A 12,852-nucleotide genomic window follows, 5' to 3' on the forward strand; every position below is an offset into this window, starting at 1 on the left:
TTCCCTGGCCAACTTCCTCCAGTGCCTCACCACCCTCACAGCAGAGAATTTTTTTCTAGTATGTAATCTAACACTCTCTTTCAGTTTGAAGCCATTCCCCTTTGTCTTGTCACTACATGCCCTTGTAAATAGTGTCTCTCCATCTTTCTTGTAGGCTCCCTTCAGATACTGGAAGGCCACAATTAGGTCATCCCAAAGCCTTGCTTCTTCTAGGCTGAACAATCCCAATTCCCTTAGCCTTTCCTCGTAGGAGAGGTGTTCCATCCTTCTAGTCATCTTGCTGGCTCTCCTGTGGACTTGCTCCAGTAGGTCAATGTCCTTCCCATGCTGGGGGACCCCAGAGCTGGACACAGTACTCTAGATGGGGTCTCATAAAAGGAGAGTAGAGGAACAGAATCACCTCCTTCATCCTGCTGGCCATGTTGCTTTTGATTCAGCCCAGGATACAATTGGCTTTCTGGGCTGCAAGTGCACATTGCCAGCTCACATTCAGCCTTTCATATACCAGCAGCACCAAGTCCTTTTCAGGAGGGCTCCTGTTCATCTCCCAGCCTGTATTGCTATTGGGGTTGAATCCTCCAGCAAAGGACTGGAACATGGTAACTATCAAGTTACAACTCTCCCATCACACAGCCAACAGCAGAAATCCATGATTGGTGCACAAAAGCTCTGGTGTGGACAATTGCAGTACACACCCGCATTCAGGTTTTTTAGATACAGCAACCTATGCAAGTGATCTAGAGAAAGAGAAATGAGTTGGTGCAACATCTTGGTTATGCTTTTATACTTGGCAGTCATATGGTCAGCTGATGCTCCCTGTTGTGACCTTACGTACCTCCCTACAAGAGAGGAGGCATCTGCAGAAGGCATCTATACACCCTCATGATTTTATGTTTAGACATTGGTGTGTTAGTGTGTTTGGACTCTACACTGAAGAGCAGGGTTTCCATGGTTTTCTCTTTATATGTCAAATCCAAATAATTTCCATTAATTCTACAATAAATCCTGAACTCGGAAGAATTGCCTATAAAACCAAAACACAATCTGCTGAAATATGCAGAAAACACAGATCTGCAGCAGAACCATTGCTGAATTTTGCCTGGGGAGTATTATTTCACTGCATGAAGGCCAAAGTAATGAGTCTTCACTTTAAAAGAAACCATGCAATTCTGCTAAGAGAAGTAGTTGTGATGAAGAGCAGAAAAATTAAAGTGGTTGAAGTGATTTGCATAAACTAACACCAAACTGATTTGTCAATACTGTTGAAGAGAGTTGGGTGACATTTTGCAGACCAATGAAACATGTGGGACAGGTGACATTGCCATTAATTACTTTTGGCCAACCAACATATCAACTTAATGATTTTGGAAAGCTGCTAGGATTAGGTGGTTGTAACCATTAAATGTTATTATAGAGCCTATTTATTCTTCACATCAAAGTGAAAGAAGCAAATAACTGTTAACAGGGAAAGTTAGGGCAAGGCACGGACAATTGTATTTTCTCTTTGGCATTCATTTCTGTGCTTCTCTGTATTCATTTTTGGAAAGTACCAAACGACTTCAGGAAAGTCATGTGGTTTTTCTAGTAAAAGCAATAAAGTAAAAAAAAACAAAAAATCCTCTAAAGTAGTTTTCTTGAGGAAAAAAAAGAAAAAAAGGAAACACTTAAGATGTTCAGAAGATCTATTCTTCCCCTTCATTGTACTCCCAATTATTTATAAAATTACATTAAATCTCTGGAAGAGTCAGAAAGTGAAGAAAGGATTCAGCCAGCAGATCAAGCTTTGGAGAAGGCACTGCATTTTCTTTGGATGTGTGCTATGCATTCTCTAGAGTCAGCACTTTAGCAGGAGTGATAGAAGTCAAGTACCTGCCACTATCAGAATGTAGGTCTCAGAGGAGCAGGAACCATGAGTAAAACCAGCAGCTCAACTGGACTCCTGGAACTTCCCTCTAGTAGAAAGTGCTCCGAATTTAGGGCCTTCCTTTTTGTCACTTCCATCACTCTCTTCTTAATCATGCCAGGCTTCAGCATGACTGCCTGGCTCCTATTCTTCACGCAGATAGCTGAAAACTTCTTAGCCCATGTGATCATCTTGATTCCTCACCTCCATTGGACCAGCATGCACCATGTTAGGATGCTCAGACTTCTGGAAACTCTCCATTCAAGAGAGGTAACTTTGACTCTCTCTCCCTTCAAAACCACAGGTCAGCAACCCATCCACCTTCCCATGCAAGAGTAGAATCAAAAGGTAGGGTCCTGACCCTGCTGCTTTGTCCTACAACCAGAGGCAGCCCCGTGACCCCAACCCCGACTCCCATATTAGCAACCCAAGGTCAGAAAGCATCTTTTCCTACATGTCTTGAAGGAGAAGTCTCTTTCCCTATTGCTTGGCCCACTAGAAAAAAAAGTATTGTAATTTTAGTAACATGTTTTGCCACCCTAAAGGCGCTCCTGCCCTGGAAGGGAAGGATAGCAGGAGAGGGGCAGAGACCTCTGTAGCAGCAGCTTTGCTGCTCCAGAAACAGAGGGGAAAAACAACACTGGTTGAGGGTGATGACCATGCCCTAGGCAGTCACTGCAGTAGGGCTACCCAAGTGCTAAGATCTGCCTTGGCAGCAGCTGGAATAAGCCATTCCACAGCCCTCTAGAAGGCAAGGGGAAAGCAGAGAGCACAGGGTTGTTTTGCTGCGAGAAGCTGGTTACTGCCCAAGGCAAATCTGCCTGGGACTCTAGGCAGTTCTGAGGTATGGTTTTCATCCCACCATTTGGTATCTGTACATAATATTCAGTTGATAAGACTTCATTTGTGTTTACACATATTCTAGTCATCACTGTTTTCCTTGGATTACAGCAAGAGAAATCCAAAATCTATAAACATCCTGATAATATGTAACTTACCATACACCCAAATGCCTTAAGGGTAAATGCTTCTTTTCTCCTACCTATCCTTTTGCTTAGTCTAAACCCATTTCTACCTATTCAATCTATGTGTCTGTATCCATACTTGCAATTTATTTACTTGTTGTAAAAATGCTGGTTCTGAATTTGTGGTTGACTATATTTCAGATGGTGATACCGGGTTTTTTTGAAAGTGATGACCATGAAAGTTTGTGGGTTTGCATGTGGTTTTGCCAAAAATAGTACTGGTAGGGTTTCTTCGTGATGTGTTTTCTTCAAGTGACAGAGCAGTTTAAAAGATCACTCAACATACTCATTTTCAAGGATATTTCAGCCTAATTTCTCTTTTAGGTTGTATAGATTGATGGACATATGCCATTCCTGCACTTTCACATTTGTTCACACAAGTATTTTCAGAAGACTTCAGGGCCTATTTTTGCTCATTCCTGAGGGCAACTAGTTATAGTTTTGTTTGAGGACAGAAAGCAGAATAGTAGTTTACAAAACTCCTGAGTTAAAATTGCTAAAACTTCTGTTTGCCTACAGTTCTTTTTGTCACAATACTCCTTTGTACAGAAATTCTTTGCTTTCCATGTTTTTTTCTCTCACTTCTGAAGATAACCAAGGTCAGACCTACTGATTTATTGTATGAGATCCATTATTTCTGAAGCACTGTTAACTACCTACATCTAACTGAATGAGAAATTTCTGGGTGCCCAGAGTTTCTGACTGAATCAGTCTTTGGATGGTACTGTCTTGGTTTTGGCCAAGGCTGCCATCATGGAAACCTTGAAGCAGGAGTGAGCTCTGTCTGCTGCAGAGGCCATTTCACTGGATACAGTCACTGCCTGGCCTGGACACCCCCTGGATGCATTCACAACTGCACTGGGAAGGTAGGAAGCTGAGGAGGGTGGAAAACAAGCAGCAAGCAGGATCTGAAGTTGCTCTGTTCTGAGGTTGTTACAGGGGACTAGACAGGGCTAAGGAGTAAGGCTTTCAACATGGAGCCATGGAGTGAGACAAGGCAGCAGAGCAGCTGTCAGAAATACCATTCAGAAGAAGGAAATAGAGGAACTGCAGGTCTAAAAGGCAGCAGGTCTTGTTTTCATCCTTACCTAGGGCAAAACTTTCTGCAGTGCATGTGTGTATTTTTCCCTCTCAGGAAATTGGGTAATTTTCTGAAAACAATGTGGAAATTAGCAAACAGGCCACCAAAAATGCTTTAAGACAAAAAGCTTTGTAAGTAGTGCTGAAGGTCTTTTGGGAGAGGAGGGTAGAATGGGCAAAACATGAATGACTTTTAACAGTTAATAGACATGCTTCATACTTCAGCAGAACAGAGCAGAGGCACAAAAACAGAGGGCTATAAATATGGCCACAAATATATGAGAGACTATAAGTAGTAATTTCATTATTAAGAAATTCAAAATTTGATATTCCTTGGAAAAAAAAATTACCACAATGAAAAAAAGCCAAAACATAAACCCTAAAGAGAGGTGTACCTATGCCTATACACAATTAGGAGTATGCAATCTTAGGATTTATTTCACTGTGATCAAACTAAATATTAACATATCAAATTAAATTGAAAGCAGACTATTGAGAGGCAAGAAAAGTTTTTGAGTGAACCCCCCATTTTTTTTCTTCACAAACCATAATAACTTAAAGGAGCACTAATTCACAGACAATTCACCTATGTTTTATCATCCAACGTGGACCATCTAATAATCCAACAGAACGCACTTGTGGGTTATCAGTTCTCACAGCCAGTAGAAACAAGGAAATAGCTCTCATTAAAGTCCTTAGAATTTATACAATGTTAAGCACCAAAATATACAAATCAGACATCTGCACAAAAGGAGTATTCTCACCAACTCTCATTCCAACTCCTGCTAAACAAACTTTACAGTAATACTAGGAGAATAACAAATATTTACCTCCCATGCTTCTAAATGTCTCATCTTCTCTTTAGATACAGATTCTAAAAATCCTCTTCAAAATAATTACCGAGGGCCTGAGCTGGTTGCTGGGAAGAGGATCCATAGCCCTGCACTGGCTTCAGCAGAGGCCCTAATTGCTCGCCTCTACTAATAAACTAATCTCAGGCACCTGGAACTAGCAGGCTCCATGCCGGGCAGACAGGGCTCAGGTTACCTAAGAAATGCTCCAAATATATTCACACAAATCACTAGCCCTGCAGATGTGCAAATACTGCTTTTGTCCTATTGCTGGAGAGACAGACATGTGTTTCCAGGGCTGTAGCACATAAAACCTGAAGATGAATTCATTGTGTTGCTTTAATCCCTTCCAGAGGCCAGGTGGGCATTTGGGGAGCCAGATAAGTGTGTTGATTATCCACATTACTCATTTTGCATTAATCCACTTGTCCATGTGATAGAGAGTATCTGTAATGCTCACAGCATAAATATGTAGGTGGCTGGAAAACAATATATGTATTTCACGAGTGAACGTTGTCTGCAAAATGAATCCTAATCAGGAATTTAGTCTAAAATTTTGACTAAAATTCAAACAAGTCTAAACTTTGCTGATACATAGTTTTTAAAATTATAGTTAAAGGATCTGGAAGTCAGCAGAGGACGTAAGCCTCACTGTAAGCCTGGTGAGACAAATTACTGTACTTTTAACAAATTTTAGAATATTTTCACATGCAAAAAGTTTTCTGTGACCTCAGAAATTAAAGCAGGCGTCATATAACTGTCCATTGAACACTCCACAAATTTCTTCTCCTTCCCTGAAATGACTATGTTGATAAACATGTATCAAATATTCAGTATGTATCTGGTTTCATTTTAGCAGGGGAGAATGATATAAACAAAACACAGTTTAACCAGAAAATCCAGGACAGCAAGAACAGGCTTTCTTCTTGGTCTGTAACGAATTGCTTAAATAGATAGCTGTCTGACTTGGGTGATGTTCACACAGATTTATTAGCACAAAAAAATACCTTGATTTATTTGTATGCACAAAAAATAGTGTTTCTATTGCCTACACAGACACAAACATGTAATCATTTTAGAAGCAAAGATACTTCCCAAATTACCTATTTTGTGGTGTTCCAGAATTTTTCTTTTATTCTTCAAGACACTGTACAAAAAACAAAACAAAACAAAACAAAACAACAACAAAAAGACACAAACAAAATCCCAAAACACTTAAAGTGACTTCTTTAGACAGAGTCCTGGAAAGATCACATTTTAAATATTGATTAAATGGCAAACTTACAGTTTCTCTGAAAAAAATTGTGCAGCTATTGGACCAGAAATTTCAGGTCTGAAAGTAAAAAAGAGGCAGACAATGCAGCTCTAAAGGTTCAGTCAATCAGCAATGAGAAAAGTCCCAAAAGAAACATTTGTGCACTGCATCAGTCACCCACCCCTCACTGATAGCTGAATTTCCAAGATTTCTTAAAGAAGTATATTTAAGTAATACTGTTTAATGAAGACTGCCAGAATCCACTGATGCCTCCTTACTAGCTTGAAGAGCATTCCAATTGGGAACAAACCCTTTTGTCTTCTGTACTCTAGTAATTATCAGAAAAGTGAACTCAATTAATAAATTATCAATAGTGTGAACACTGAAAGATGGTATTAAAAATTCCCTTGCTCAAAAAACCACACAGACATCAACTGTTTAATTAATGCAATGAAGGCAACCTATGAGGTTGAGGAGAGCAACAGAAATAATACTATTCTGCTAATTTCCTGTGTGGCAGTAACTTTCTCTGCAGGTCGAAGTTTCACTTCTTCCAAACTGCTCAGCTAACAATTTAGAAGACCATGCAGGAGATGGTAAATACACAAGCATCAGACAGACTGCTGCTGTCAACCCTTGATCCTAGGATGCAGGAAGTAATCATGCCATAGATAGCAAAATGCCTCCTGTGCTTCCTTTATTGACCACTAAAGCCAGCACTGAGGAATATGAATGCTAAATTCTCACAAACAAATGTATCTGCTTCTGTTCTCCACAGGGAAAATATTCAACACAATAGTGTCCATGCATTCTTCACTTCTCTCCAGTCACAGGCTCTCTCAGCAAAAGGTACAAAAGATACGTATGCCTATGAGGACAAAAAAATCTCATCTGAAAATTTATCAGAATTAAAATCATGAGTGAAACTAAGCAGAAGTTAAGCACTTAGGTACTTCAGGAAAAAATCCTGAATATTAAGTTATGTTGCCTTCATAAGGGGATAGCAAGATCTCTTCAGATGCCTCGAGATAATTCCTGGAATATAAAACACCATCCTGTCATCATACATTAAAATAAAAAACACAATAGGAAAAGTTGAGAAATGTATTTAAAGAAATGGAAATAGTTCAATGACTCCAATCCAAGGTAATTCCTGTAAAACCTTTTTTTGCTTACTCATATTTTCTTTCTTCATTTAGTCACTTATGACAAGGTCCCAGGTGATCTATCCTTCCCATGACCTTATGTCTTTTCACTGAAGTGGTGACCTTAGTCATTAATGTGGTTTTTGAGGCTGCCTTTTAAAGCATTTGTTCTCATTTCAGCTGTTATTGATGAGCACTGGTTTGCATAAAGGACTCATTACATGCAGGGTAGACATTCTTACATCCTATGAGCTGTCAATTTATTTTGCTGTGTGAGAGGGGCTGGGGTGCTCCCGGGTACTCCCACCTGCCTTCCCACACAGCCTGAACTCAGCTTCACCTCTCTGAGCAGCCAGCAATCCCTCCTTGGCCAGGTCAGGCTTCGAAGCTGCTCTACAAAGCAACAACATACAGCACTGCTAACTGTTACTGGGTTAAAAAAAAAAAAAAAAGAAAAAAAAAAAAGAAGGACATATATATATATTTATACACATATACATACATATATGTATATGCCTGCATATTATGTATACTGAGCCCAGGTGAAGATAAACAGAGCCTGCAGTTGTAAGACACAAGTGTGAATTACATCTGAATTCATATTAAGTTGTTTGAAAATATCTCTCTTACATTCACTTTCTGTGGATGTTCTAGGACCGTAGGCACAAAAAAAGAAAGGCAGAAAGAAAAGGGCTTGGGAAGCAATCCTACTCTGTGGAGTGAGTGAATGCCAAGTTTTATACTGGCTTCAGCAGAGTTTCAGCTTTTGTTGTCATCAAAAGTGCCCATCTGTTGACAAACAAAACAGAGGAGAAAATCTTTTCTGCTCTGTCAGAGTCTTTTCACACCTGCCTATCTTCCCTGAAGTGTTTGGCATGGCCTACAGCCAGCAGCAGTTATGACAAAAAAAGATGATTCCTAAGTGGAATCTCATGTAATAATTCCTGAATTTCCAAATGATTTGTGAAAACTTAGATGCAAATTGTTCCCATTTCCTGGGAGCTCTGGGAACAGAGTCCTCTGTAGAAACTTGACTCACAGTTCCTCAGCACATTTGGTACTGAGTACTAAGAGCACCACTTTTCACTTTCAGCTGTGGGAAATTTAAATTTTATTTTTTAGGGTCATAAAATGTATATTCTAACATCATATTATGTATTTAATATGTTATAAAATCTTTGCCTTTTATAAGCCTTTGCATGGGAAGCCATCTTTCCTGTGAGGGAGAACTGACAGCTTGCCTGCCATCACTTACTCTCAGCAAAATCAGCAGCCCACACTGTCAGTGTGAAAACATCTGTTGAATGGATTTATTGACTGAGCGCTAGGTGCAATTTGGGGGTGGAGGTCCACACTGTTTATTACAGTCCTGACCTAATGAACTTAATTTGTTGACATGTTTCCTTCAGTGTCTTACTTGATCCTGTCTCACATTTCTTTCTACTGTGCTGTTTTCTTGGAAACAGGAGTTCCTGGCACATCGGCATGTCCATCAGTTGCAAATCTACCAGGCTCAGATGGCTACAGTTGGCATGGCAGGATTAGATAAACATCAACCAGTGTCCGGGACCCCATCTTCCCCTACTGATTCCACATTACCTCACCCAGACATGGACCAGTCCAGCCATCATGTCTACACAACTGGTAGGATTCCCTAAAGACTGCTTTTAATAGGCAGGGCAAATGCATTTGTTCATGTGGGATCAACAGACTTAAATGCCTCAAATACCTCCTGCAGCAGTGTGTTCTGTTTTAGCTGTACTGCTCCTCTGTTTTATGATGCTATATGGACAACTCAAACAGTGCAGCTGATAAATCACAGGGTTAATATTCACACAGTCATAAATTATTATCATTGACTGGCTCTGGCAATAACAGCAACAGGTGCATTTTTGATCATTTCTCTATTCTCTGGTTCTTTTCTCTGTGTTCTTGTTTCCTGTTTTGAAAAGAGACCACCAATAAGTTGAAGAAAGACCACCAGTAAGGAGAAAAGCTGCAATGTAATTCTCAATATCTTCATTGGACAAGTCAGTCTCTACTGTAAGGTCACTTTCTCTACAGAAATAGCAAAGCTGTAGAGATTACTAGGTGATGTTGGCTACAAACTTCTGTGTCTTTCAGTGGTTGTGTGGAGTCTGCAAAGGCATGTTTTGTGGTCCTGGGCATTCCAGTCACTCAGGGAACATCTTCTGGGATGTCCAAAGCAAAGTGATTAGAACTCAAAAAATCTTCAGTCAAAGGGAAAAAAATGATCACAGAAACTTCATTTCTTATTATGGGTAATCTAACCTTGCAGGAGGGTTCATCTTTTTAAAAGCCCTAATGTCAGTATAACATTAGACCATGGTTAGAAGTTGAGTCATTTTGTGCACAAAAAAAACCCCAAACAAACAAATGAAAAAAGGAAATAAATATTTGGAGTTACTATTCATTAGTGTTTATGCCAGAAGTACTAATTTCTTCACATCAGTTGGCAGAATTTACCATGCCCTGAAAGTTTGCATCTTTTCAGGCCATGACCATGGATTGGTGTAGGATGGAGTCCTTAATTGGCAATGTATGTGACTGTGTGAGATGCTACAGTGTCCTATCTTTCCAATTAGGATGTGAAACTGGAAAACAAAAAATTATTACTTGTTGGGTAACAAACATTTGGATTGTACAGAAAGAAACATACTAATTCCCTTTCCATGAATTTCTGCTAAAAGAACAGCTGTAAATAGATAGGATTATTAAACCAGGCCACTGTTTTTCTAATCTGTAAACTCATTTTAAGAGATTCACAGAGCACACCAAAAGTGAGCTCACTGTGTTTAGGCTTCACTGTCCCATTCAAAAATCTGAAGTTCCACTGAACAAGTTGAATGAAGTAACAAAAGTAAAGGCTGCTGTTTCAGTCTGATTGCTAAGGTTTGCTGACATCATGACATCATGGGGCTAAGGTCAAGGGGGTTACACAGATAGATGGACTTGACACATCAGTGGAACTTATCAAGTAAGAAAAAGTGAAGTTGACGTAGCAGAATTAAAAAAGGACAAACACTGAATGGAGATAGTGGGAATGGGACATCCCTGGCATAAAAGGCTTGTAATCTGACACAACAAAGCCTGATGAGGTTGGCAATGGAAATGAAGACAGTGCATGCACAGTCAGGGTGTACTAAGATTAGGGAGAGTCTAGCCTTACCCTTTAAGTAAAGCATTGCTACATGAATAACACCAAAAACAGATAAGGAAAAAGAGAGAAAAACCCATCTTGTTCCAACAGAGATTCTTAGTCCTTCACTGAATTCCTTTCCCTAAATCTGAAACATCTTTTTCTTGAATAATTTTTTCTTCTTTTATTGACTCTTTTTCCCCCCTCCTCTGCTCTTTCAAGATAATCTTCTCTTTCAATTACTGAAAAAAAAAATTCTCTTATTTCCACATGCCCTACAACCTTATGCTTCTGTTTCTCCGCTTCTGCTCTGTATACCCTCACTCTTTTCATATCCTCCAGATACTTGCTGAAGACTGCAATGCTATAGCTGCTTCCGAGCTGTATCTATGACTAGCTCCAACAGAGCACATACCTCTGCATTAACTATTAAGCCTTTCATTTCTGCTTGAAGAAATCTTTCCCTGACATGTGTCCAGGCTTACAGCCATATATATATAAGCTTTATCACTGCAGTTTTTGAGTGTATTGAAAATAAAGCTATTTTCTATGTTATGAGATTCACACCTTTGGACCAACAATGAACAGAGACTTTGCAACATTAACAGTTCTAATACAGTTTCTGTGAATAAACAGATCAACGTGTGTATTATTAACATATGGTATGTTATGATATAGAATGGCTTTATTTGAGTATAGTGTTTTCTGGATCTGGATGGTGCCCTAGCATTTATTCATTGATCAGTGGAAAGAAATATACCCAGACCCAGTTCTCCCCTATTCTTATACAACCTCTACAAACTGCTTTAGAATCCTGAGCAACCTGATCTTCTCACAGTGCTGACCTGCTCTGAGCAGTTGAACTGTAGATCACTGGAGGTCCCTGCCAAACTGAGCTGTCCTGTGGTTCTGCGATTTTCTCCCTTAATAAAGCACAAGATGAAACCAGCCATTGACCACAGCAGTTGCAATATTACCATTTTTAAAAGCATGGAAGGAAGGAATGGTTGGGTTGAAAGGGAGAAAATTCTAGTACATCATAATATGAGGTCAAATTCAGAGTCTAGCAATAAATGTAAAAACACTTCCCTGCTTCGAATTATTATTTGTGGGTTTTTTTCTTCCCTATTTAAAGACAATATGTTCTTGGAAGAGAAAAAAAAAGGTCACAGGAAAACTATTGTGGCAGATTATTACAGGAGCATCAAAATGAGCCTATATTATTGTGAGTCATGAGAGAAAATGGTTTTAGCCAAATATCTGAAGGGAATTAGAATGGTGATTGTTGTGAGACAGTTAAGCAATATATACACAGTATATGCACCAGATAACAAGTATAAGATTAAAAAAAAAAAAGAAATTACTTAATTTTCATTTAGACAGTTCACAGAATATTTGACATTAGTTAGCTTCGATTTTTCTTTGGAATAGTTTATTAGATAGCCTTCCCTTGCATTTTTCTTATTGGTACTGTTGTTCTCTGGGGGCAATTAATCTCCTAACCATGCTGTTAGCCAACAATTTTTAGGTCTCTTGCTCTCCCCTCGTTTTAAAATATTTTTAAAAGAAGGTGACCCAATTATAAAGTATTTTGGAAATGAATTACTGTTAGGGAATCCCCACCTTGGCTTTTACTGATTGAATGCAAATTCAGTTTCTTTTGTCCTGTGTCCTCTATCATTATGTGGTTCAGTGGTGGCACCGTTCACATCTGTCATCAGGGCCACATTCTGACCTCAGTAATATTGGTGTAAATCCAGAATAAATCCACCAGTCTCAGTGGAGCTGCTCAGATTTACACAAGGAATCTGAGAGCAGAATCTGGCTGTAGGCGTTTGTTCTGGAGAGACAGAATAACCATCTTTTATTAATATTTCACAGCAGTCTGCAATTGAAAACAGTTGTCTCCCTCTCTTTTTTTTTTTTTCTTTTTTCTTGGGGGTGGGGAGATTATTGGCTGAATCCTGTTAGGGAAATCCTATAGGCTATTTTTAGCAGTAAGCTCTACTCCTGCATTCTGGTGTTGCACCAAACACATGTGCTGTATGACCAGCAGGCACACATCTGAATCACTTGCGCATCCTAAATCAATTTAAATGCTTGCAATAAATGAAAACATATATTTGCGTCTTTTCTTAAGTCAATTAATTTTTCTAGAAATAAATTTTACACTCAGTGGTGCAAATATCTTAGTATTTAAAGATTTGGAACACATGCTTCTGCCATGTAATACTGACTTGACCTGATTAAACTGATTTTTGATTTAGTCAAAATAACTCATGTACAATAAAATTACATTTTTAGTTATATTCTCTTTTGGGAAAAATGCTAATGCACTAAAAAAGGGATGTTTATATCCACATCAACCAGAGGAGGCATCCTGAATATACAGTTTCAGTGTTTCACCTCAAAATTGGTTGCAACCCTGATATA

The 12,852-nt window shown here is 39.1% G+C and overlaps 1 protein-coding gene across 1 annotated transcript in view; it reads left to right on the forward strand.

The window, feature by feature from the left end:
* HDAC9 (histone deacetylase 9) overlaps positions 1-12,852 on the forward strand; it is a 452,635-nt gene that overhangs the window by 295,035 nt on the left and 144,748 nt on the right. The window contains exon 15 of the mRNA XM_071560871.1: positions 8,726-8,903. Coding sequence (XP_071416972.1) covers positions 8,726-8,903 — 178 coding nt within the window. The remainder of the gene's footprint in view (positions 1-8,725; positions 8,904-12,852) is intronic.

This window comes from Pithys albifrons, chromosome 7 (assembly GCF_047495875.1).
Source record: "Pithys albifrons albifrons isolate INPA30051 chromosome 7, PitAlb_v1, whole genome shotgun sequence".
Lineage (NCBI taxonomy): Eukaryota > Metazoa > Chordata > Aves > Passeriformes > Thamnophilidae > Pithys > Pithys albifrons.